Source organism: Globicephala melas, chromosome 2 (genome assembly GCF_963455315.2).
Source record: "Globicephala melas chromosome 2, mGloMel1.2, whole genome shotgun sequence".
Classification (NCBI taxonomy): Eukaryota; Metazoa; Chordata; class Mammalia; order Artiodactyla; family Delphinidae; genus Globicephala; species Globicephala melas.
This window is the reverse complement of record NC_083315.2, coordinates 152,165,468-152,191,657: the sequence shown is the minus strand read 5'-3', so window position 1 is coordinate 152,191,657 and position 26,190 is coordinate 152,165,468. Positions and strand designations below refer to the sequence as shown.

The 26,190-nt window shown below is 39.9% G+C and overlaps 1 protein-coding gene across 2 annotated transcripts; it reads left to right on the top strand.

Moving 5' to 3' along the window:
- The first annotated feature begins 1,578 nt into the window (after positions 1 to 1,578).
- On the top strand, positions 1,579 to 24,866 carry NOXRED1 (NADP dependent oxidoreductase domain containing 1). 2 transcript variants are annotated; one of them, XM_030831889.2, is made up of 6 exons: positions 1,579 to 2,144; positions 3,864 to 4,060; positions 8,367 to 8,547; positions 9,104 to 9,255; positions 9,929 to 10,151; positions 24,645 to 24,866. In XM_030831889.2, the coding sequence occupies exons 1-6, from the start codon at positions 1,990 to 1,992 to the stop codon at positions 24,820 to 24,822; spliced, it is 1,086 nt and encodes a 361-aa protein (XP_030687749.2). In that variant the 5' UTR covers positions 1,579 to 1,989; the 3' UTR covers positions 24,823 to 24,866. The 2 variants fall into 2 exon arrangements, with proteins under 2 accessions (XP_030687749.2, XP_060151097.1); XM_060295114.1 differs by lacking the exon at positions 24,645 to 24,866 and having other exon boundaries at positions 3,849 to 4,060; positions 9,929 to 10,155.
- The last annotated feature ends 1,324 nt before the right edge of the window (positions 24,867 to 26,190 follow it).

Genomic DNA, 26,190 nt, shown 5'->3' with positions numbered 1-26,190 from the left:
CAGTGGAAGTGCCTGCCCAGCCTCGCAAGCACAAACGGCTGCTGCACTTCCACCTCCAGATCCGCACGAAACCTCTCCTGTGGTGGCACACATGTAGGCTGAAAATGTAGTTCAGCCTAGCCAACTCGATGTGTTACAACGCCACAAGCAGCAGATCCCCATTTTTGAGAATGCGTAAGTAAAGGATGGGTCTAGAATCCACGCTTATACAAGTTAATGTGTGCTGCGTTGTCATGCTGAGTTGGAAGGTTTTGAGCGTCTCTTTCCTTCGGATCAGGAAACATCACTTGCAACATTCAGATGGCCTACCCACTGTTACGGTCTAAGGAAGGGTTTCTTAGACTTGAAAACTTGTCTGCTCTTCACTTCAAGTGCTGGAGACTTTGCTTTTAAAGCGATTGACCTAACAGCCCTCCTACAAAAGGGATTAGAGAAGCCAGATACTAAAGGTCACGTTTTGTATGATTCCATTTAGGTGAAATAGCCAGAAAAGGTAATTCCACAGAGATAAAAACAGATATGTGGTTGCCAGGGGCTGAGTGGGAGGGTGGGGAGGAAATGGGGAGTAACTGCTTATTGGGTATAGCATTTCCTTTGGTGGGAGTTGAAAATGTTTTGGAACTAGAGGTAGTGGGTGAACAACACTGAATATACTGAACTGTTCACTTTTTAATGGCTGTTTTGTGAATTTCACCTCAATAAAATTTTTTTTTTAATTTAAAAAGGTTAGAGAGGAGCAGTTTTGAATTCTGATCTCAATTTTGCCATTGCTATAAAATAGATTAGAGTTTTGAATATTATTTTTCCCAGCTTTATTGAGGTATAATTGACAAATAAATATTGTATATATTTAAGTGATAACAATATAATGATTTGATATACACTGTGAAATTAGTACCACAGTCAAGTTAATTAACACGTCCATCACCTCACAGTTACCTTTTTTGTGTGGGTGGTGAGAATACTTAAGATCTACTCTTAGCAAATTTCAAGTAGACAATACAGTATTCTTACCTATAGTCACCATGATGTACATTAGATCCTCAGAATTTATTTTATCTATTTTGTTTATTTTATTATTTATTCATTGATTTCTTGAACACAAAAAGAAGGGGTTTGAAAAATAACTCTGAGTAGTGCTAAGATCTGTATGATATTGCAGTCTGCCAAAAAAAAAAAAAAAACTAGAAGTCTAGAAACTTCTGTTGGGAAAAGGGGGATCCCATACTGCCCTGGTGTAGTACTCCAAGAAGTAGTGAAGGAATTCTTGCCCTCATGTTGCAGGTCTGGAAAACCTCTAAGTGGGGCTGGCCCCTTTAAGGCTCCAAGACTGAAGTAATCCGGTAGCTAAGGAGTCATAATGACAACCTTCTTGGGTAATTCTCCCTGAAAATGTAGTTCTTACCCTCCAGTTCCAGAACCACTGAGGAGCAGAGCCATCTTCTCCTCTGTTTGGTTGGTGAGAGATATATGTGGATGGGCTTATACCTCTCTGGCTTCATTTTCTAAAATCTAGATGTCCCCGCCCTAGATAAAGGACCGTGATATTTAGTTTGGGTTCTTTTCTACCCTGTGGGGAACACAGAGTTTAGTGAAAGGCGAGAATTTCTGTGAAATGTGGTCTAAGTGTTCAGTCCTATGTCTAAAACCTAGGAGAGAATGGAAGGGAGAAATGTGCCTGTGAAACCCATTGTTAATGTAAATGCATCTGCTGAAAACTGGGCCTGGAGCCTATATGGATTTTGTCCAGGTTTTCCATGAATTCAGTATTCCTGACTCACGGGTAGTCAGTGCTTAGGAATCCTCCAGGACTCACACTCAGAGAAGTGGATGAGAGCTGCCAGTTCATAACCGGGAGGAGAGGTGCTGAAGCCACCATCAGGAGACCCTGAGACTTGGGCACACACACCCTCCTGCGTAGACTCCTTCTTCCCGGACAGGAAGCCGAGTTGATTGGTGTCTGTTGTTGCAGGAGATGCTGGTTTGGAGATGGACATGCTAGAGGACCTTGAGACACTGCAGTTTGAGTATGGGATTCAAGAGGAAGACCACAGCTGGCTGTATTTGCTGCGCCGTTCTCATGGGCTGATGACCAAGGCCTGTGCCCATGCAACATTCTTCTGCAAGCTACTCCATAATTTGAGGTAAGCTGGGTCTCCAAGGTCAGGCAGATGGAGAAGAATTTCACTGCAGAGACTCCAGATGACTTAAACTTTTTATATTGGAGAGTAACTTTGGCAGGGGGAGTGTCCTCCTACCTTTTACAACCCACACTCGAGTACTGCTGGTCTGAAAGCACCAGGGAAATGCATACCAGGGTCCCTTGGCTGTGTTTATGTAATAAAGCATGGATTAGTGGTGATTTCCTTTCAGTGAGTAGACATTAAATAATCCATTCATTCGTTCGTTCATCCATCCTATCATTCACTCCCTCATCAGGATGACCAGCTTGTCTGCCACAGCTACTAATCACTAGCCATTCCATGGCTACTGGCTGAAAATGGGGTCATTTTTTTTCTTTTGGGGCTGAGCTAACAGTGGAATGCTTCCTCACAAGAAAGCTTCCTGGAAATTTGGGGGTCCTTATGGCTGGATGACTTGCCTGAAACCAGGAATACTGATTTCCAAAGAAGCTCTCAGTCCCGTCCTGGCTTCTGATGCTTAAGTAGGAGGTGTGTGAGAGCCAAGTACCTAGGACTAGGCTCCTGGATTCTGTAACTCTAGGTCACTCCTAGAGCATTTGTCCCCACCCCCCAACCCCTCAGTCTGCTTCTCAGTTTACTTTTCTCTGAAATTAGATTAATTCCTAGATGGTGGGACCAGATCTGAATTAAACATGTTATAGATACAGCACATACCCGAGGAGGCAGACTACTCAAGAAGTTTGCTGACTGGCTGACTGATAAGGATGCGTAGTAAACCTATTGGCTGTCTCCAAGGTGAGTGATGAGAAACCAATATGGGAAACTTCCAGGAGGCATCTTCTGTTTGGAAGGATCAGGCACAGAGAGAAAATGCTCTCCTTTTAACCAAAAGAGAAGCCTTAACTAGAATGGGGCTTGTGATGCTTACATGGAAACTCCAGAGCTTTAAGACTCCAATTTTCACAGAAATACAGAACAAATACAAGATTGCCATATAACAACATAAAAATGCCTTATGTATTCAGAGGTCAGACTTTGTTCATCTTGGGTCAAGTGAACCTCCAGAAAGAGTGGCCTCAGATCCTTGATCCTCAGTTTCTTAGGTCTGTTTTCCCTTATAAACCATTTACTGTTATAAATCATTACGTTTGGAAAAAAGCTAAGTTACATGGTTTCCTGGGTTTGTGCAGAACTGAAATAACAAACTAGAAAGAGGAGGTGTATAGTAGGAGAGGGGTGCACTCATCCTGATGGAGATGGAAATTGACAGCTGTCTGCACGGGAAACAATGAAGGAACTGGCTCCCCATGTTCCAGGATAAGGTGTAATTGTAATTAGGCTGTTCACAGTGATGGTCCTGAGTCAAAGAAATGGTTAAGTAGTCAGACCTTGTGTTTAAGAAGGCAGGGAAATGCACGATACATATAACCCAAAAAAATGTTCACTTAAGAATGTTTTAAACAAGTTCTGATCCTTTGAAAGGGGTATGCTTTACTTCCTGGAAAATTCACTCAGGAGGAACATTTCATTCCATCAGTGAAGCTGGATCAGTGGGACATAATTGGAATTCTACTCTCTGAAGTACTTATGGTGTCACAGCAGGCTGCATGTGAGGAAGTTAAACCAGAGAACGTCAGAGGTTGACGGTCAAGAAGGACTAAGGGTCTGCGTTTACTTGGGTGTGTGTCTGTTTTCATTCTCCAGAGAATCATTCTCCAGAAAATCATTACAGGAGAAGCAAACTTCTAGATGTCGCTTGGCTGGATTGCGTGAAGACACTCCTGATGACGATGCGTTAAAGGTGGGCATCATTGGAGGCGGCCACCTTGGGAAGCAGCTGGCTCACACACTGCTTCAGCTTGTCCCCATCCCAGCTGACAGCCTGAGGATCTCCACTCGGAGGCCAGAGGCCCTAGGTGAGGAGCTCTGCGCAATAGAAGGGAGGCTTGGGTGTGCTCTTTAGGTGGTGACGAGGCCATTTTGAAAGGGTCCCTCAAAAGAGGAATCCTCGCATACAGCATGCCGAGTTCTCAGCTTGCTAGCCCCCAGAAAAGCCAGGAAGATGGTTTTTTAACTTGTTCCTTAAAGCAACTTTCTTCTCCACCTAAATATTTATATCCATATCTCCTCCCTGTGCCCTTGGTGGCGAGATATCTTTCTGGGTCTTTGATATAGAGAAGGTTTCCAAACAGAATTCAAATTTTCTAACTGGACCAGTTAGAGTCTGAGTGGTGTTTACCAGTTCCAAATATTTGGCCTTATTCTTTTAAAATAACATTTACTGAAATTTTTTTTTAAAGTTTTATAATGATTCCATTTATTAACTTATGGTGATAGAAATCAGAACAGTGGTTGCTTCTGGGGAGACTGAGAAGAGGCCCAAGGGAACTTTCTGGGGAGTTGGAAATATTCTGTATCTTGAGAGAGGTGTGAGTTACATAGGTGTATGCATTTGTCAAAGTTGATCAAACTATTTACTTCAGATCTGTGTGTTGCATTGTATGTAAATTATACTTCAAAATATTTTTAATGTAAAGTAATATATGAATGTTATAGAAAATTTAGAAAACTATAGGGAAGTAAATAATAACTACCTATAATTCTAGCAGGGTTATCATTTCTTTCCCATTTTTTCCTCTCATTATATCAGTAATTAACACTCTACAAAGCTTTTTGTATCCTGCTTTTTTCACTTAATGTATCATGAGCCTATTCTCATATTATTTGACAGTCTTCAAACTCATGATTTTAAGGTTGTATAGTATTCCTAAGTATGACTGTATGATAATTTATGTAACTGTGCCTTATTTAGTAGGACTTCCTTTTACATAATTTAAAAAACAAAATTACTAGGTCAAAGTACAGGTACAGCTTTATTCAGAAATACTTTGTATATAATAAACTTCACATTTAAAAAAAAATTTCTTGGCCAGGCTACAAGGCATGTGGGATCTTAGTTCCCCAACCAGGGATCGAACCCGTGCCCCTTGCATTGAAGTGCGGAGTCTTAACCACTGGACCACTGGGGAAGTTCTAAACTGCACATTTTAAAAGTGGTAAAGAATCCACGTTCCAAAGCAGGGGACGCGGGTTCAATCCTTGGTCAGGGAACTAAGATCCCACGTGCTGCAGGGCAACTAAGCCCGTGTGCCACAACTGCTGAGCTCACGCGCCTCAATGAGAGAGCCCGCAAGCCGCAAATACAGAGCCCACGTGCTCTGGAGTCCGCGTGCCACAACTAGAGAGAGAAAATCCACAGCCACAACGAGAGAGAAGCCTGAGCACCGCAATGAAGAGCCAATGCACGGCAATGAAAAAAAGATCCTGCATGCCTCAACCAAGATCCCACATGCTGCAACTAAGACCCAACGCAGCCAAAAAAAAGAAAATAAATAAATAAATATTTTTTAAAAAGTGTACAGGGACTTCCGTGGTGGTCCAGTGGGTAAGACTTAGCTCCCAATGCAGGGGTCCCAGGTTCAATCCTTGGTCTGGGAACTAGATCCCACATGCATGCCGCAATTACGAAGTCCGCATGCTGCAACTAAGAAGCCTGCATGCCGCAACTGAAAGATCCTGCGTGCCGCAACTAAGGACCCAGTGCAGCCTAAGTAAATAAATATTTTTAAAATAAATTTTAAAAATAAAGTGTACAGTTTGATGTTTTGTGACACGTGTATGCTCCTGTGAAACCATTAACGTAATCAAGGTAATGAATCTCTCTACCTCCCTGCAGAACCCACTCAGGAAACCACTGATCTGATTTTTTTTTAATTAATTGTTTATTTATTTTATTTTTAGCTGCGTTGGGTCTTTGTTGCTGCACGCGGGCTTTCCCTAGTTGCAGACAGCGGGGGCTACTCTTCGTTGTGGTGCGCGGGCTTCTCATTGCATTGGCTTCTCTTGTTGCGGAGCACAGGCTCTAGGCACGCAGGCTTCAGTAGTTACGGCTTGCAGGCTCTAGAGCACAGGCTCAGTAGTTGTGGCAAATGGGCTTAGTTGCTCCACGGCATGTGGGATCTTCCCAGACCAGGGCTCAAACCCGTGTCCCCTAGCATTGGCAGGCGGACTCCCAACCACTGCGCCACCAGGGAAATCCCCACTGATCTGATTTCTGTCACTACTGATTAGTTTGCATTTTGTAGAGTTTTGTATAAATGGAGTCATACAGTTTGTACTTCTTCTTTGGTCTGAATTCTTTTTATAATTAATTTTTTTATTGAAGTATAGTTGATTTACAATGTTGTGTTAGTTTCAGATGTACAGCAAAGTGATTCAGTTATGTATATTCAGTTATATGTATATATATATAGAAAATATATTACACAGAATATATTCTATATTCATATATTCCTTTTCAGATTCTTTTCCCATATAGGTTATTACAAAATATTGAGTATAGTTCCCTGTGCTATACAGTAGGTCCTTATTGTTTATTCTATATATAGTAGTGTGTATATATTACTCCCAAATTCCTAATTTATCCCTCCCCGCAATGGTCTGAATTCTTTCACTCTGCATAATTATTTTGAGATATATCCGTGTGTTGCATGTATTGATATTCTTTTTATTTCTGAGTAGTGTTTTATTGCATGGATACTCCATAGTTCATTTATTCCTCTGTTGATGGACATTCAGGTTGTTTCCAATTTGGGGCTATTACAAATAAAGCTATTATGAACATTTGTGTACAAATATTGGTGTGGAGAAATGCTTTTATTTTTCTTGAGTAAACACTTGGGAATGGGGTGGCTGGGTCATATGATAGGTATATTTAATTTTTAAAGAAACTTCTAATATATTTTTTCAAACTGACCTACAAAGGATGTTGTTCAGGTATAAACTTTCATCAACAGTGTGTAAGAATACCCATTTTACTACACGCTTGTCAATTCTGGGAATCTTTTTTTTAATCACCATTTTAATATGCCTTTACAATTTTTCTTATTTTAATATGTCTTTCACTGATCACTAGAAGAATTAAAATTTTTTATAGGCTTATTGCTATTTCATCATTTTTGAGTTCTTTTTTGTTCAGTTTTTCTGTTGGATGCCTGTATGATTTTTCTTATTGATTTGTAAATGTTCCTTCTATATTAAGGAAACTAAAAAAATCTTAACCCCTCAAGGCAGATTTCTTAAATCTCATCAATAGGACCAGTATATATGACATTTCAATAAAATGCATATATTCTTCTGGGAAGTGATATGTTTATTAATAATAAAATTACAGTCATAGAATATCACTGTATGTTGTATTAAGGAAGCAAGAATTCAAAATGCTCAGCATCAGCTTCTGTGCACTTTTGAGAACCACATATGGAAGCAAAGTGGATATGCATGTTTTCTAAAGTTCTTTGTCCTGTGTATCTTCCTACCTGGAAGTACCTGAGTACCCAGATAACCTCAGCATCAACTTTATCACATACTTGTGGTGGTTAAGAGAAGAACTGACCTCTGCAATGTCTAACATCCTGTTCTCTGATAACACTTAAAACATACTACCGTATGTGAGTTCACATTTTTACTTTTGAGGATCCAGATCACAATAAGTACAATTAAATGATTAACTACCAAGAAGTGTTTTTAGCAACTACATGAGTTATACATTTCTTTCTACATTTATAAACATCTTATTGACATTAAATTGTGTATACTGAAACTATAAGCATATTTTGGCAAATTCCTCCCAACCTCTGCCCTATACTCTTCCACTCTCTCAGTCTTTCCCATCATTTCAAGCCAGTTAAGCTGTTTAACTTCAGCCCAGTCACAGAATTCTTGAAGCCTCAGTTTCTGCATCTATAATATAGGAATAACACTAGCCTCTGTCTCATAAGGTCCTTATGAGATTCCCTTAGATAACGTATGTACTTTGTACATTATCTGGTACACGATGAATTCTGTTAATTGGAGAAGGCTTCATTCAGACCTTTTTTCTTCCTAAAAAAAGAAACTCTGAAAAATTCTAGCATTTGGTCTAAAACATAAGGTAGGGATGAATTATCTTACAATCTCGAGCACTGCTGCAGTGGCACCTCCTGCCATAGTCATGGGGTCAGGGCTTTGCTGCGTGGCTTTTAGAAGGCATGAGGGAATCTCTTCTGATTAATGTGGTGGCAAGACTTGAGATAAAATAATTGTCATCCTCTCCCCACAGCTGATGTTGAGTTCGAAGTTCTTTGTACTGTGATCTTTCTGACTTCCTTTATTCCCTCCCAGATGAATTCAAGAAACTGGGGATCCAGTGCTTTTACTGTAACTCTTCTCTGGTGGAGTGGGCCAACGTGATATTCCTCTGCTGCCTGCCATCTCAGCTGTCTAGTATCTGTGCAGAAATTCAAACCAGCCTTGGAAAAGCCTGCATTGTGTACAGCTTTGTGGCTGCCGTCCCACTACCCAGGTATCTTGTTAGGGTGAGCACAGGATTGGCAGGACTGCTCTGTCTGCTCATCTCCACCCTGGCCCCTACCTCTTGGAGTTGGTCATTCCCAGTCATAAGGTGGAAGCAGCTTCATTGGCAGAAGGACCAGCCAGCCTTTGAAACTGTGTCTTCCCCGCTTTTCCAGCACTTGTGGGTGGGACCTTTTCTTTGATGTGCAAATGTTTAGAACTGCAGTAGAGCATTACTTCCAACTACTTGAAGCTGATGAGTGTTCCCCTTGTACGCCACTCAACAGCATGAAAATTGATGTGGAGCATGTGTCAGATACTATTTTTGTACCTCGAGTGTCTAGCTCAGTGCCTGGCTTGGGGTGACACTGAGTAAGTTTTGAGTGGATGGGTGAACAATCCATCTAAGATGTAGTGCCCCAGTGCCGACCCACACCTGCGTTTGCCTGTGAGCAGTGCTGTGCAGGGGACTACATTGTTGGGGCTGGATGTAAACTCAGTGGGTCACGTGGTGCTTTATTCTAGTCTGGGCCCTGCACTTCCTGCGTTGGTGGCTTTACTTTCAGGTTGAAACTCCTACTGAAGCACACCAATGTCTTGCGGCCTCAGTATCAGTGTGTTGAAGATCTTGCCAGCATCTGGGGGGCCAATAAGGAAATCACAGCTGCTCTCCAAGACCCTGTGATTCTTCAGGCTACCTGTCCCTACAGTCCTGCTGGTAATGGCTCACGATATTTTTGGTACTTTTAAAAATTACCTTCCTCTTGGCCTACTGCTATCTTATTAAATCCCTGTGTGTGTGTGTGTCTGTGTGTGTGTGTGTGTGTGTGTGTGCGCGCGCGTGTGTGTGCGTGTGCGTGCATGCATGTGTGCTGAGGGTGTGTGTGTGTGTGTATAAGTACAAGCTAGATACATTCTCAGCTATTTAGGTTTTACATGGGAACAGCTTTGGTGGCAAAAAGTAGCCTTTTTAGGGAAAGCTAAGAAGTGTGATTAATCGGACCCTTTAAGGATGAATTGGAAACAACCAGAGGAGAGAGCCTATTTAAACCAGAGGATGCAGTGTCTGGGACTAAATGGCTTTTCCTTACTGTAAACTTGCAGTTTGCCTTATTGGCAAGGACCATTCTAGAGATTTCTAGAGATGCATTTGTCATCAGCAATGCCTACATTAACATATCTGTCTTCCTCTGGTAGGGTCAACATGCAATGTGTTATAAAGGGCACAAACAGGGTTCTTGGCCTAGAAAGGAAGAGCGCTTATCTTGAGGTTCATGTAACCAAACTGTCTTGGACAGAAGGTGGCTGTTCACCGTCTGGGGTTTGTCCTAGGTTCCCTGCAAACCTTTTTGGTGGTGCTAACGGGTATTTCCTTTTTCATTGATGTTTAGGGGGAATAATCCTCAATATCAAATGGTTGGAGGGAGTGTTCTATGCAGTCATAAATGTCTGCACAGAAAAGGACATGCCCCACTCACAAGTGCTGCAGCTTCTGAATGAACTGTTCCTCGCCAAGCACTTTGAAGCCTGTGAGAAAGATAGAGCGTCTTTCCAAAAATTTCAAGCACAAGATTTTGTCAGCAAAGCCTATGCCAAGAACCTGTCTCGGAAAAGGTAAAGTATTAGATGAGTGGCCATTCTAACTTCTCCCACACTGTTTTCTTAGAAGATGCTTTTATCTTTTTCCTTTCATGTTATCTTTAGAAATGTATAAAACGAATACATTCTTATAAAAAAAATCCAACTAGTGGAAAAGTGAGAGCCCTCCTTTGCCCCCCAAATCCCTTTTCATAGACTTTACCTCTGATGGTTTTTGTATTTTTGTCTTTCTACCTATGCATTTACAAACATATATTTATATTGTCATTATAATGTATATGCATATCTGTATCTATATATACATTTTAGAAACATGGGGATTATACTTACTACATCATAGGTACCATTCTATGTTAGTACAGTCATATCTATTTCATTTATGAGTGCTGTGCAGGCATCCATTGGATACATTTCTTTAGCTACATTTATTCATCCTATTTCCTCTTGATGGCAATGTAGTTCCTTTGCCCCACATTTTGCACAAAGGGCTGCTTTGAACATTTCATCCTTAAACTTTGCACACTTGTACCAGTAAAATTTCTGGGTCAGAGGTTATATATAGTTTATGTTTGATAGGTATTCCTAAATTGCTTATCAAAAAAGTGATACTTATATTTCTACCAATAGTGTATGAGAGTGCCATTTCACTATAGCTTGATAACTATTAGATCATTCTTTTTAATCTTTAATAATCTAATAGAGACAAATTGTTGCCCTTGTTACCAGTGACTTCCATGTCACTAAATTTAACCTTTTCTTCCTTGGCTATTGAACATGCCTTCCTTCTTGAAACAATCTTTTCTCTTAGCTTTCATGATACCCTCACATTCTCTTCATTTTCCTCCTGCTCCTCCGATTCCTCCTTTGCCAGCTCCTCTTATGCCCTATCCTTAAATCTGGGAGTTTTCAGGGCTCTGTCCTAGGCATTCCTTTCTTTTCATTCTACACTTTGTTCCTGGGTGATCTTTTCCACTTCGGGGACTTAGGTTGCCATTACATGCTCCTTTGTGGAGTTGTTCAGGCCAGAACCTGGAAGTAATCCTTGATCTTACCCCCCTCTTATCTTTTGTGTTCTAATTAATCACCAATGACCTGTGGTACACTTTCAGTTTGGGAATTTTCCTTCCCCCTTATCCTGAGATTCTCTTTGCCTCTCTCTTATGCTGGATCTCTTTTTCCTGGACCCCTCTTCCTCTGGATTCATTTCCTTCTTCATTATGGTGGAATCTGTCCTTCTCCAGTAGCTTCCTTAGAAAAGCCTGCGTAGGAAGTAATTTTTAGGGACTGTGTCTGAAAATGTTTTTATTCTAACCTAATATTTTATTGAGAACATAGCCAGGTAGAGAATCTAGGTTAGAGCAGAAGCAAGAACTACAGTCCTTCAGCCTGTGGAAAGAAAACCACATTCACAGAAAGATAGACAAAATGAAAAGGCAGAGGACTTTGTACCAGATGAAGGAACAAGATAAAACCCCAGAAAAACAACTAAATGAAGTGGAGATAGGCAACCTTCCAGAAAAAGTATTCAGAATAATGATAGTGAAGATGATCCAGGACCTCGGAAAAAGAATGGAGTCAAAGATCGAGAAGATGCAAGAAATGTTTAACAAAGACCTAGAATAATTAAAGAACAAACAAACAGAGATGAACAATACAATAACTGAAAGGAAAACTACACTAGAAGTAATCAATAGCAGAATAACTGAGGTAGAAGAACGGATAAGTGACCTGGAAGACAGAATGGTGGAATTCACTGCCACGGAACAGAATAAAGAAAAAAGAATGAAAAGAAATGAAGACAGCCTAATAGACCTCTGGGACAACATTAAACGCAACAACATTTGCATTATAGGGGTCCCAGAAGGAGAAGAGAGAGAGAAGGGACCCGAGAAAATCTTTGAAGAGATTATAGTCGAAAACTTCCCTAACATGAGAAAGGAAATAGCCACCCAAGTCCAGAAAGTGCAGAGAGTCCCAGGCAGGATAAACCCAAGGAGAAACATGCTGAGACACAAAATAATCAAATTGACAAAAATTAAACACAAAGAAAAAATTTTGAAAGCAGCAAGGGAAAAATGACAAATAACATACAAGGGAACTCCTCCCATAAGTTTAACAGCTGATTTCTCAGTAGGAATCTACAAGCCAGAGGGAGTGGCACGATATATTTAAAGTGATGAAAGGGAAGAACCTACAACCAAGATTACTGTACCCAGCAAGGATCTCATTCAGATTCGAAGGAGAAATCAAAAGCTTTACAGACAAGCAAAAGCTAAGAGAATTCAGCACCACCAAACCAGCTCTACAACAAATGCTAAAGGAACTTCTCTAAGTGGGAAACACAAAGAAAAGGAACTACAAAAACAAACCCATAACAATTAAGAAAATGGTAATAGGAACATACATATCAATAATTACCTTAAACGTGAATGGATTAAATGCTCCAACCAAAAGACACAGGCTCACTGAATGGATACAAAAACAAGACCCATATGTATGCTGTCTACAAGAGACCCACTTCAGACCTACGGACACATACAGACTGAAAGTGAGGGGATGGAAAAAAATATTCCATGCAAATGGAAATCAAAAGAAAGCTGGGGGCTTCCCTGGTGGCGCAGTGGTTGAGAGTCCACCTGCCGATGCAGGGGACACGGGTTCATGCCCCAGTCTGGGAAGATCCCACATGCCGCGGAGCAGCTGGGCCCGTGAGCCATGGCCGCTGAGCCTCCACGTCCGGAGCCTGTGCTCTGCAATGGGAGAGGCCACAACAGGGAGAGGCCCGCGTACCGCAAAAAAAAACAAAAAAAAGTAAGCTGGAGTAGCAATACTCATATCAGATAAAATAGACTTTAAAATAAAGAATGTTACAAGAGACAAGGAAGGACACTGCATAATGATCAAGGGATCAATCTGAGAAGAAGATATAACAATTATAAATATATATGCACCCAACATAGGAGCACCTCAATACATAAGGCAAATGCTAACAGCTATAAAAGAGGAAATCAACAGTAACACAATAATAGTGGGGGACTTTAACACCTCACTTACACCAATGGACAGATCATCCAAACAGAAACTTAATAAGGAAGCACAAGCTTTAAGTGACACAATAGACCAGATAGATTTAATTGATATTTATAGGACATTCCATCCAAAAACAACAGATTACACTTTCTTCTCAAGTGCACATGGAACATTCTTCAGGATTGATCACATCTTGGGTCACAAATCAAGCCTCAGTAAATTTAAGAAAACTGAAATCACATCAAGCATCTTTTCCCACCACAATGCTATGAGATTAGAAATCCATTACAGGGAAAAAAATGTAAAAAACACAAACACATGGAGGCTAAACAATACGTTACTAAATAACCAAGAGATCACTGAAGGAATCAAAGAGGAAATCAGAAAATCCCTAGAGACACATTACAATGAAAACACGATGATCCAAAACCTATGAGATGCAGCAAAAGCAGTTCTAAGAGGGAAGCTTATAGCAATACAAGCCTACATCAAGAAACAAGAAAAATCTCAAATAAACAATCTAACCTTACACCTAAAGGAACTAGAGAAAGAAGAAAAAACCCAAAGTTAGTAGAAGGAAAGAAATCATAAAGATCAGAGCAGAAATAAATGAAATAGAAACAAAGAAAACAATAGCAAATATCAATAAAACAAAAAGCTGGTCTTTGAGAAGATAAAATTGATAAACCTTTAGCCAGACTCATCAAAAAAAGAGGGAGAGGACTCATAACAGTAAAATTAGAAATGAAAAAGAAGAAGTTACGACGGACACCACAGAAATACAAAGCAACAAGGATGTCCACTCTTGCCACTATTATTCAACATAGTTTTGGAAGTCCTAGCCATGGCAATCAGAAGCAAAAGAAATAAAAGGAATATAAATTGGAAAAGAAGTAAAACTGTCACTGTTTGCAGATGACATGACACTATACATAGAGAATCCTAAAGATGCCACCAGAAAACTACTAGAGCTAATCAATGAATTTGGTAAAGTTGCAGAATACAAAATAAATGCACAGAAATCTCTTGCATTCCTATACACAAACAACGAAAGATCAGAAAGAGTAATTAAGGAAACAATCCCATTCACCATTGCAACAAAAAGAATTAAAAAAAAAAAGAATCTAGGGTAGAAACAATTTTCCCTCAGAATTTTTTATTTTATTTTATTTTATTTTTAGCTGTGTTGGGTCTTCATTGCTGCATGTGGGCTTTCTCTAGTTGCAGCGAGCTGGAGCTACTCTTTGTTGCGGTGTGCCGGCTTCTCATTGCGGTGGCTTATCTTGTTGTGGAGCACAGGCTCTAGGCACGGGCTTCAGTAGTTGTGGCACACAGGCTCAGTAATTGTGGCTCACGGACTCTAGAGTGCAGGCTCAGTAGTTGCGGTGCACGGGCTTAGTTGCTCTGCAGCATATGGGATCTTCCCGGACCAGGGCTCGAACCGTGTCCCCTGCATTGGCAGGCGGACTCTTAACCACTGCACCACCAGGGAAGCCCATCCCTCAGAATTTTGAAGGCATTGCTCCATCATCTTTCAGCTTTTAAATTGCTGTTGAGAGGTACAGTGCCCTTCTAATTCTTCAATTCATGCTTGGTCTGAAATCTGTTCCTTTTCTCTCTGGAAGCTTATAGTATCTGTTGACTTCAGCATCCTGAAATTTTATTATGCGTCATGATGTGGGTCTATTTTAATGCACTGTGTTGGGCAGTTGGTGGGCCTCTCCCTTTTTCCCCTTAACTTAAAAAACAAAAGATTGTAAAATATGTACACAGAAAAGTATCTATTCCATAAATTCATAAATATACAGTTTAATGACTTATTGTAAAGCAAATATCCATGTAATTGCCACCCATAAAAGAAACAGAACATTCAATGGTCCTTCTCAATCTGCATGTCAAGTTCTCTAATTTTCTCCTATTATGTCTTTGATAATTTCCTCCCCTTCCCTCTGTTTTCTCTGTTCTCTCTTCTGAATATTTTATTAGCCAAATATTGGACCTCCTGGGCTGATCCTCTGATTTTCTTTAGCTCTCCTATTTTCATTATCTTTGTGTTTTTGTTCTGCTTTCTGAGAGATTTTCTCAACTATCCTGTTTTTACTATTATATTTAGAACATTTTTTCATTTTGCTATATTTTGACTTTCAAAGATTTTTTTAGTCTCCAAATATTCCTTTTTTATGTAGCATCCTGTTGTCATTTCCCTATGCAATACCATCTTTTATCCCTTTGAGAATGTAAATGATAGAGTTTTTTCTTCTCTGAGGAGTCTTTCCTTCAGGATATTTTTGACCATTTATTTTGGTCTCTATCATTCATTTTAGAGCTTTCTTCAAGTATATGGAGAACCTTGATTGTCTGCTCATATTTTTTAAAAATAAATTTATTTATTTATTTTGGTTGCGTTGGGCCTTCTTTGCTGCGCATGGGCTTTCTCTAGTTGTGGCGAGCGGGGGCTACTCCCTGTTGCAGTGCAGGGCTTCTCATTGCGATGGCTTCTCTTGTTGTGGAGCACAGGCTCTAGGCACGTGGGTTTAGTAGTTGTGGCTCACGGGCTTTAGAGCACAGGCTCAGTAGTTGTGGTGCATGGGCTTAGTTGCTCTGTGGCATGTGGGATCTCCCCAGATAAGGGCTCGAACCCATGTCCCCTGCACTGGCAAGCAGATTCTTAACCACTGTGCCACCAGGGAAGTCCTGTCTGCTCATATTTAAGATCGTGGTTACTAAAAAGATGCTTGGAAACTCTGTGTTTGCTACTGTGGTCTTTACTACAGAGTGGTTTGATCAGCTTTTTCCTTGGGAAACCCTGAATATTGGTATCTTCAAGTCTTTGGGACCCAACTTGGGGAAAGAAAGCTGCACATGTGTAGGGAGAGGGGTGGTCTTATCATTCAGAATATATTTTTCCACTTTATTTCTCCCCTTTTCAGCATATCCTTGCCACTCAAACTGCCTGATAACCATGCCATCATCTGGGAGTTTGTTTAGAAATGCAGATTATGGGTCCCCACCCCAGATGTATGGAATCAGAATCTGCCTTTTTACAAGCTCCCAAGTGATATGTCCATTAAAGTTGGAAAAGTGCTGCTATATGGTCTTTTACATCAGATGACCTATTAGAATGGGAGGCGTGGCATATTAATATTTCTACTATGATTGTAGTTTCTCAAATTCTCTTTATATTTATAATCTTTGTTTTATAAAGTTTGAAGCCATATCATCTGATGAACAGAAGTTTGTACTTTTTACATCTTCTTGGTAGATTATACTTAATTGTATCCCCCCTTTTAAAAAAACTTTTTAGATAATTTTGATTCACATGCAGTTATTAAGAAATAATACAAAGAAATCCCATGTACCCATTTATCCAGTTTCCCCCAATGGAACAAACCATAGTACAATAGCTATACACAGATATTGTAAAACTATAGTACAATACCACGACCAGGATATTGACACTGATACAGTCAAGATACAGAACAATTCTATAACTAGGCATCCTTCATCTTGATCCTTCCTCCCCAACTTCGCAACCATTGAGCTGTTCTCCATTTCTATGATTTTGTCACTTCAAGAATATTATATAAAAGGAATCATATATTATGCAACCTTTGGGGATTGGCCTTTTTCATTTAGCATAATTCTCTGGAGATTCATCCAAGTTGCTGTGTGTATCAATAATTTATTCCTTTTTTATTGCTGAGTAGTTTTCATGGCAGTTATGTTTTCATGGCATGTATGTACCATAGTTTGTTTAATCATTCACCTGTTGAAGGACATCTAGGATGTTTCCAGTGTTTGGCTATTGTGAATAAAGATGCTCTGAACATTCATGTACAGGTTTTTGTGTAAACATAAGTTTTAATTTCTCTGGGACAAATGCTCAAGGGTGCAATGACTGGCTGCATGTTTATTTTTTTAAGACACTGCCAAACAGTTTTTCAAAGTTGTTATATCCTTTTACATCATTAGCAATGTATGATTCAGTTTCTCTGCATCCTCACCAGCATTTGATGTTGTCACTAATTTTTGTTTTACCATTACATCTATAGATCAATTTGTGGAGAGTTGACATCTTTATAATGTTAAATTTTCCCATCCATGTACACAGTATATCTCTCCATTTATATCTTCCTTATTTCATCAGTATTTCGTAGTTTTCAATATACAAGTCCTGTACATGTTTTGTTAGATTTACATCTAAGTATTCTATTTTTTGTGTGTGAAAGGAACTGCATTTTTAGGGTTTTTTTGCCCAAGAGTTCATTGCTAATATATATAAATAAAATTTATTTTATGTTTATTTTATATCCTATGACCTTGCTGAATTCGTTTATTAGTTCTAGGAGGTTTTTTCTTTTTTTTAGATTCCTTTGGATTATCTACATGGACCATCATGTCATCTATATATAGCAACAGTTTCAGTTCTCCCTTTCCAATCTGTGTGCCTTTCATTTCCTTTTCTTGCATTATTGCACTGGCTACAACTTCTAGTGGTATGTTGAATAAGTGTGGTGAGAGCAGATATCCTTGCTTTACTCTTGATTTTTTTAATACTATAAAACCCTTGGGGGGGCGGGCGGGACTGGGAGCTGAGGCTCCGGCTTTTGTCGGAGCGCCGGGAGAGGACTGAGGTTGGCGGCGTGAACACAGCCTGCAGGGCGTTAGTGCACCGCGGCTGGCCGGGAGAGAGTCCGGGGAGAAGTCTGGAACTGCCGAAGAGGCAAGAGACTTTTACGTCCCTCTTTGTTTCCTGGTGCACGAGGAGAGGGGATTAAGAACGCTGCTTGAGAGAGCTCCAGGGACGGGCGCGAGCCGCGGCTAAAAGTGCGGAGCCCAGAGACAGACATGAGACGCTAGGGCCGCTGCTGCCGCCACCGGGAGGCCTGTGTGCGAACACAGGTCACTAGCCACACGCCCTTCCGGGGAGCCTGTGCAGCCAGCCACTGCCAGGGTCCCAGGATCCAGGGACAACTCCCCCGGGAGAACGCACAGGCGCGCCTCAGACTGCAACGTCTCGCCGGCCTCTGCCGCCGCAGGCCCGCCCCACACTCCGTGCCCCTCCCTACCCCCGGGCCTGAGTGAGCCAGAGCCTCCGAATCAGCGGCTCCTTTAACCCCGTCCTGTCTGAGCAAAGAACAGACGCCCTCCGGCGACCTACACGCACAGGCGGGGCTAAATCCAAAGCTGAGCCCCTGGGAGCTGTGAGAACAAAGAAGAGAAAGGGAAATCTCTCCCAGCAGCCTCAGAAGCAGCGGATTAAAGCTCCACAATCAACTTGATATACCCTGCATCTGTGGAATACCTGAATAGACAACCAATCATCCCAAATTAAGGAGCCCTGTGGATGAAAGGCTCTTGGTGCTGCAGCCAGGAGTCAGTGCTGTGCCTCTGAGGTGGGAGAGCCAACTTCAGGACACTGATCCACAAGAGACCTCCCAGCTGCACATAATATCAAACAGCAAAAATTTCCGAGAGATCTCCATCTCAACGCCAGCACCCAGCTTCACTCAACGACCAGCAAGCTACAGTGCTGGACATCCTATGCCAAACAACTAGCAACACAGGAACACAACCCCACCCATTAGCAGAGAGGTGGCCCAAAATCATAATAAGTCTACAGACACCCCAAAACACACCACCAGACGTGGACCTGCCCACCAGAGAGACAAGATCTAGCCTCATCCACCAGAACACAGGCACTAGTACCCTCCACCAGGAAGCCTACACAACCCACTGAACCAACCTTAGCCACTGGGGACAGACACAAAAAACAACAGGAACTACGAACCTTCAGCCTGCAAAAAAGGAGACCCCAAACACAGTAAGATAAGCAAAATGAAAAGACAGAAAAACACACCGCAGATGAACGAGCAAGATAAAAACCCATCAGACCTAACAAATGAAGAGGAAATAGGCAGTCTACCTGAAAAAGAATTCAGAATAATGATAGTAAGGTTGATCCGAAATCTTGGAGATAGAATGGACAATAGAATGGACAAAATGCAAGAATCAGTTAACAAGGACCTAGAAGAACTAAAGATGAAACAAGCAACGATGAACAACACAATAAATGAAATTAAAAGTACTCTAGATGGGATCAATAGCAGAATAACTGAGGCAGAAGAACGGATAAGTGACCTGGAAGATAAAATAGTGGAAATAACTACTGCAGAGCAGAATAAAGAAAAAAGAATGAAAAGAACTGAGGACAGTCTCAGAGACCTCTGGGACAACATTAAACGTACCAACATTCGAATTATAGGGGTTCCAGAAGAAGAAGAGAAAAAGAAAGGGACTGAGAAAATATTTGAAGAGATTATAGTTGAAAACTTCCCTAATATGGGAAAGGAAATAGTTAATCAAGTCCAGGAAGCACAGAGAGTCCCATACAGGATAAATCCAAGGAGAAATATGCCAAGACACATATTAATCAAACTGTCAAAAATTAAATACAAAGAAAACATATTAAAAGCAGCAAGGGAAAAACAACAAATAACACACAAGGGGATCCCCATAAGGTTAACAGCTGATCTTTCAGCAGAAACTCTGCAAGCCAGAAGGGAGTGGCAGGACATATTGAAAGTGTTGAAGGAGAAAAACCTGCAACCAAGATTACTCTACCCAGCAAGGATCTCATTCAGATTTGATGGAGAAATTAAAACCTTTAGAGACAAGCAAAAGCTGAGAGAGTTCAGCACCACCAAACCAGCTCTACAACAACTGCTAAAGGAACTTCTCTAGGCAAGAAACACAAAAGAAGGAAAAGACCTACAATAACAAACCCAAAACAATTAAGAAAATGGGAATGGGAACACACATATCGATAATTACCTTAAATGTAAATGGACTAAATGCTCCCACCGAAAGACACAGATTGGCTGAATGGATACAAAAACAAGACCCATATATTTGCTGTCTACAAGAGACCCACTTCAGACCTAGAGACACATACAGACTGAAAGTAAGGGGATGGAAAAAGGTATTTCATGCAAATGGAAACCAAAAGAAAGCTGGAGTAGCAGTTCTCATATCAGACAAAATAGACTTTAAAACAAAGACTATTAGAAGAGACAAAGAAGGACACTACATAATGATCAAGGGATCGATCCAAGAGGAAGATATAACAATTGTAAATATTTATGCACCCAACATAGGTGCACCTCAATACATAAGGCAAATACTGACAACCATAAAAGGGGAAATCGACAGTAACACATTCATAGTAGGGGACTTTAACACCCCACTTTCACCAATGGACAGATCATCCAAAATGAAAATAAATAAGGAAACACAAGCTTTAAATGATACATTAAATGAGATGGAGTTAATTGATATTTATAGGACATTCCATCCAAAAACAACAGAATACACATTTTTCTCAAGTGCTCATGGAACATTCTCCAGGATAGATCATATCTTGGGTCACAAATCAAGCCTTGGTAAATTTAAGAAAATTGAAATTGTATGAAGTATCTTTTCCGACCACAACGCTATGAGACTCGATATCAATCACAGGAGAAGATCTGTAAAAAATACAAACACATGGAGGCTAAACAATACACTACTTAATAACGAAGTGATCACTGAAGAAATCAAAGGGGAAATCAAAAAATACCTAGAAACAAATGACAATGGAGACACGACGACTCAAAATCTATGGGATGCAGCAAAAGCAGTTCTAAGAGGGAAGTTTATAGCAATACAATCTTACCTTAAGAAACAGGAAACATCTCGAATAAACAACCTAACCTTGCACCTAAAGCAATTAGAGAAAGAAGAACAAAAAAACCCCAAAGTTAGCAGGAGGAAAGAAATCATAAAAATCAGATCAGAAATAAATGAAAAAGAAATGAAGGAAACGATAGCAAAGATCAATAAAACTAAAAGCTGGTTCTTTGAAAGGATAAACAAAATTGATAAACCATTAGCCAGACTCATCAAGAAAAAAAGGGAGAAGACTCAAATCAATAGAATTAGAAATGAAAAAGGAGAAGTAACGACTGACACTGCAGAAATACAAAAGATCATGAGAGATTACTACAAGCAACTCTATGCCAATAAAATGGACAACCTGGAAGAAATGGACAAATTCTTAGAAAGGCACAACCTGCCAAGACTGAATCAGGAAGAAATAGAAAATATGAACAGACCAATCACAAGCACTGAAATTGAAACTGTGATTAAAAATCTTCCAACAAGCAAAAGCCCAGGACCAGATGGCTTCACAGGCGAATTCTATCAAACATTTAGAGAAGAGCTATCACCTATCCTTCTCAGACTCTTCCAAAATATAGCAGAGGGAGGAACACTCCCCAACTCATTCTACGAGGCCACCATCACCCTGATACCAAAACCAGACAAGGATGTCACAAAGAAAGAAAACTACAGGCCAATATCACTGATGAACATAGATGCAAAGATCCTCAACAAAATACTAGCAAACAGAATCCAACAGCACATTAAACGGATCATACACCATGATCAAGTGGGGTTTATTCCAGGAGTGCAAGGATTCTTCAATATACGCAAATCAATCAACGTGATACACCATATTAACAAATTGAAGGAGAAAAACCATATGATCATCTAAATAGATGCAGAGAAAGCTTTTGACAAAATTCAACACCCATTTATGATAAAAACCCTGCAGAAAGTAGGCATAGAGGGAACTTTCCTCAACATAATAAAGGCCATATATGACAAACCCACAGCCAACATCATCCTCAATGGTGAAAAACTGAAAGCATTTCCACTAAGATCAGGAACAAGACAAGGTTGCCCACTCTCACCACTCTTATTCAACATAGTTTTGGAAGTTTTAGCCACAGCAATCAGAGAAGAAAAGGAAATAAAAGGAATCCAAATCGGAAAAGAAGAAGTAAAGCTGTCACTGTTTGCAGATGACATGATACTATACATACAGAACCCTAAAGATGCTACCAGAAAACTACTAGAGCTAATCAATGAATTTGGTAAAGTAGCAGGATACAAAATTAATGCACAGAAATCTCTGGCATTCCTATACACTAAGGATGAAAAATCTGAAAGTGAAATCAAGAAAACACTCCCATTTACCATTGCAACAAAAAGAATAAAATACCTAGGAATAAACCTACCTAAGGAGACAAAAGACCTGTATGCAGAAAATTATAAGACACTGATGAAAGAAATTAAAAATGATACAAATAGATGGAGAGATATACCATGTTCTTGGATTGGAAGAATCAACATTGTGAAAATGACTCTACTACCCAAAGCAATCTACAGATTCAATGCAATCCCTATGAAACTACCACTGGCATTTTTCACAGAACTAGAACAAAAAATCTCACAATTTGTATGGAAACACAAAAGACCCCGAATAGCCAAAGCAATTTTGAGAACGAAAAATGGAGCTGGAGGAATCAGGCTTCCTGACTTCAGACTATACTACAAAGCTACAGTAATCAAGACAGTATGGTACTGGCACAAAAACAGAAATATAGATCAATGGAACAGGATAGAAAGCCCAGAGATAAACCCACGCACATATGGTCACCTTATCTTTGACAAAGGAGGCAGAAATGTACAGTGGAGAAAGGACAGCCTATTCAATAAGTGGTGCTGGGAAAACTGGACAGCTACATGTAAAAGTATGAGATTAGATCACTCCCTAACACCATACACAAAAATAAGCTCAAAATGGATTAAAGACCTAAATATAAGGCCAGAAACTATCAAACTCTTAGAGGAAAACATAGGCAGAACACTCTATGACATAAATCACAGCAAGATCCTTTTTGACCCACCTCCTAGAGAAATGGAAATAAAAACAAAAGTAAACAAATGGGACCTAATGAAACTTAAAAGCTTTTGCGCAGCAAAGGAAACCATAAAGAAGACCAAAAGACAACCCTCAGAATGGGAGAAAATATTTGCAAATGAAGCAACTGACAAAGGATTAATCTCCAAAATTTATAAGCAGCTCATGCAGCTTAATAACAAAAGAACAAACAACCCAATCCAAAAATGGGCAGAAGACCTAAATAGACATTTCTCCAAAGAAGATATACAGAGTGCCAACAAACACATGAAAGAATGCTCAACATCACTAATCATTAGAGAAATGCAAATCAAAACTACAATGAGATATCATCTCACACCAGTCAGAATGGCCATCATCAAAAAATCTAGAAACAATAAATGCTGGAGAGGGTGTGGAGAAAAGGGAACCCTCTTACACTGTTGGTGGGAATGTAAATTGATACAGCCACTGTGGAGAACAGTATGGAGGTTCCTTAAAAAGCTACAAATAGAACTACCGTATGACCCAGCAATCCCACTACTGGGCATATACCCTGAGAAAACCATAATTCAAAAAGAGTCATGTACCAAAATGTTCATTGCAGCTCTATTTACAATAGCCCAGAGATGGAAACAACCTAAGTGTCCATCATCGGATGAATGGATAAAGAAGATGTGGCACATATATACAATGGAGTATTACTCAGCCATAAAAAGAGACGAAATTGAGCTATTTGTAATGAGGTGGATAGACCTAGAGTCTGTCATACAGAGTGAAGTAAGTCAGAAAGAGAGAGACAAATACCGTATGCTAACACATATATATGGAATTTAAGAAAAAAATAATGTCATGAAAAACCTAGGGGTGAAACAGGAATAAAGACACAGACTTACTAGAGAATGGACTTGAGGCTATGGGGAGGGGGAAGGGTAAACGGTGACAAAGCAATAAAGAGGCATGGACATGTATACACTACCAAACGTAAGGTAGATAGCTAGTGGGAAGCAGCCGCATAGCACAGGGAGATCAGCTCGGTGCTGTGTGACCGCCTGGAGGGGTGGGATAGGGAGGGTGGGAGGGAGGGTGACGCAAGTGATTCATTTTGTTGTGAAGCTGAAACTAACATACCATTGTAAAGCAATTATGCTCCAATAAAGATGTTAAAAAAAAAAAAAAAAACCCTATGTCTTAATGCTTGTTAAGTTGAATTCCACTACAGACTAATACTTAACATTGCCCCATTTTTATTTGCATGTTAACTCCTACCTCTTTCCCTATACAGTTGAAGAGGGTATCTTTTTTTTTTTTGAAGAGGATATTGTAAAAGAAATGAGGTCTCTTCCATTCCTAATGTCCATGATCCTCTTATGTATTTTCTTTCTAAATTCAAGGAAAATATACTGAAAAGGATGTTGATTTTATTGTCATAATCATTCTCTAATTATGAATTCCTCCCTAAATGCACTTAGAGAATTGTAAGTGTGAAAACTCATAAGTACAATGAAATCCACATGTTGAATAGACCCAGATGAATTTTTAATTTAACTAAGAATTTTAATTAGTTTGATATAGAAAATGAAGAACCTTATTTCCAAGTGGAGGAGAACTTTCTTTAAAGGAAATGTTTAACAGCAAAATCAGATGTATTAAACAGACATAAAAAAGTAACACTATTTTTTTCCTTACCCCAGGCCTTTCCCCTGGTTTGATCTGACTGCTGTGCAACTCAAGGAAACTCCCTTTAGCCAGTATCTCTCACACAGCACTACTTTTCAGGACAACCTTACCCACCTATACTGTGATTCATTTGGTATCACCCTAACCAAAGAACAAGAGCCAGAGGTTTCCACAGGTTTTTCATCCCAATAAGAGAAGAGACCTCAGGAATCAGGATGTTTTTCTCCCTCTACAGTGGTAATGCCCTGATTATCATAATTGACAGTGGAAGTCATGTGCCTGTATGGTGTTTGCCATATGTTAGGCAGTAAGGAATTAGAAAATTGTACTGATGGCTCTTTAAAATCTAGAATAAAACAAAAGGTTCTTTACATCAGTATATTTGGGTGTGTCTGGCTTTTGGAAGCAACTGAATGAAACCACATAACCTGACACACTTAAGTAAGCTGCTTCCCCAGCAGTTAATTATCAATTCAGTTAATTCAAATTATCTCTTGTCTAAAAGCTAAATTCAAGAAGTTATACTGTCATTATTAAATGGTTACATACTTCTTCTGTAGCATTCTTTTCCTACAATACGTAGCTACAGTATGTAGTTACATTCTTTCCCTTTAGCAGCATGTAGCTGACAAATGATACACCTTGACTGTCCCACACTTTGAGTAGAAAAATAAAATGTGTGGTAAACAATCTTAATTGAATTATGACTCATTTTAGGCTTATTTCAGCTAAACATGACTGTTCTGGTACTATCTTACTTAAAGCTGTTCCCCTTTAAACTATTTTAAACCATAAAACCATTTTAAAAAATAGCTGGCATTACAACTACTGGAGCCTGCGTGCCCTGGGCCCACATGCCGCAACTACTGAAGCCCGTGTGCCCTAGAGCCCGCGTGCCATAACTACTGAGCCCGTGTGCTGCAACTACTGAAGCCTGCATGCCTAGAGCCCATGCTCTGCAAGAAGAGAAGCCACCGCAATGAGAAGCCCACGCACCGCAAGGAAGAGTAGCCTCCGCTCGGTGCAACTAGAGAAAGCCCATGCACAGCAACGAAGACCCAACACAGCCCCACGCCCCCCAACAAAAAAAAGCCAGCATTTATATTAAATGGCTAAAAATAATTCTGCAAAATACAGATTTTATACCTACAGTTCAAATTTATTTCCTTTACGTTTTGCAATTACTTTATGTCAATTATAATAGAGTAGAAAACAAAGCAGTAACCATAAAGTTGAGAAAGCATGGCACTGACTATGCTCTGTCACTGAACAGAACTATTGTTTGCCAAATGCTAAAGTGCTTTGGAACAAAACCATTCACTCTACATGTAAACCACCATGGTCTTAGGTAAATCATTTACATTTTTCTTTTTTGCATGCTTGTGAGCGAAGCAGACTCAATGGTATGGTGTTAAATGGTATAAGATAAAATTTTGCTAGTCCACTTGGGAAAAAATTAGCTTCATCATCAAACATTAACACGTGACATGAATGCTAATTTGAGGCACTGTTCTTTCTCTCAGTAGGAAAAGAAATGGATTCCTTTGACTATTCATTCAG

Excerpts from the sequence above, each read along its gene's own strand:
- NOXRED1 (XM_030831889.2), top strand. The coding sequence starts at position 1,990 with ATGGACATGCTAGAGGACCTTGAGACACTGCAGTTTGAGTATGGGATT. Across the intron at positions 2,145-3,863 it reads AAGCTACTCCATAATTTGAG|AAAATCATTACAGGAGAAGC; the intron begins GTAAGCTGGGTC and ends ATCATTCTCCAG. Across the intron at positions 8,548-9,103 it reads GCTGCCGTCCCACTACCCAG|GTTGAAACTCCTACTGAAGC; the intron begins GTATCTTGTTAG and ends CTTTACTTTCAG.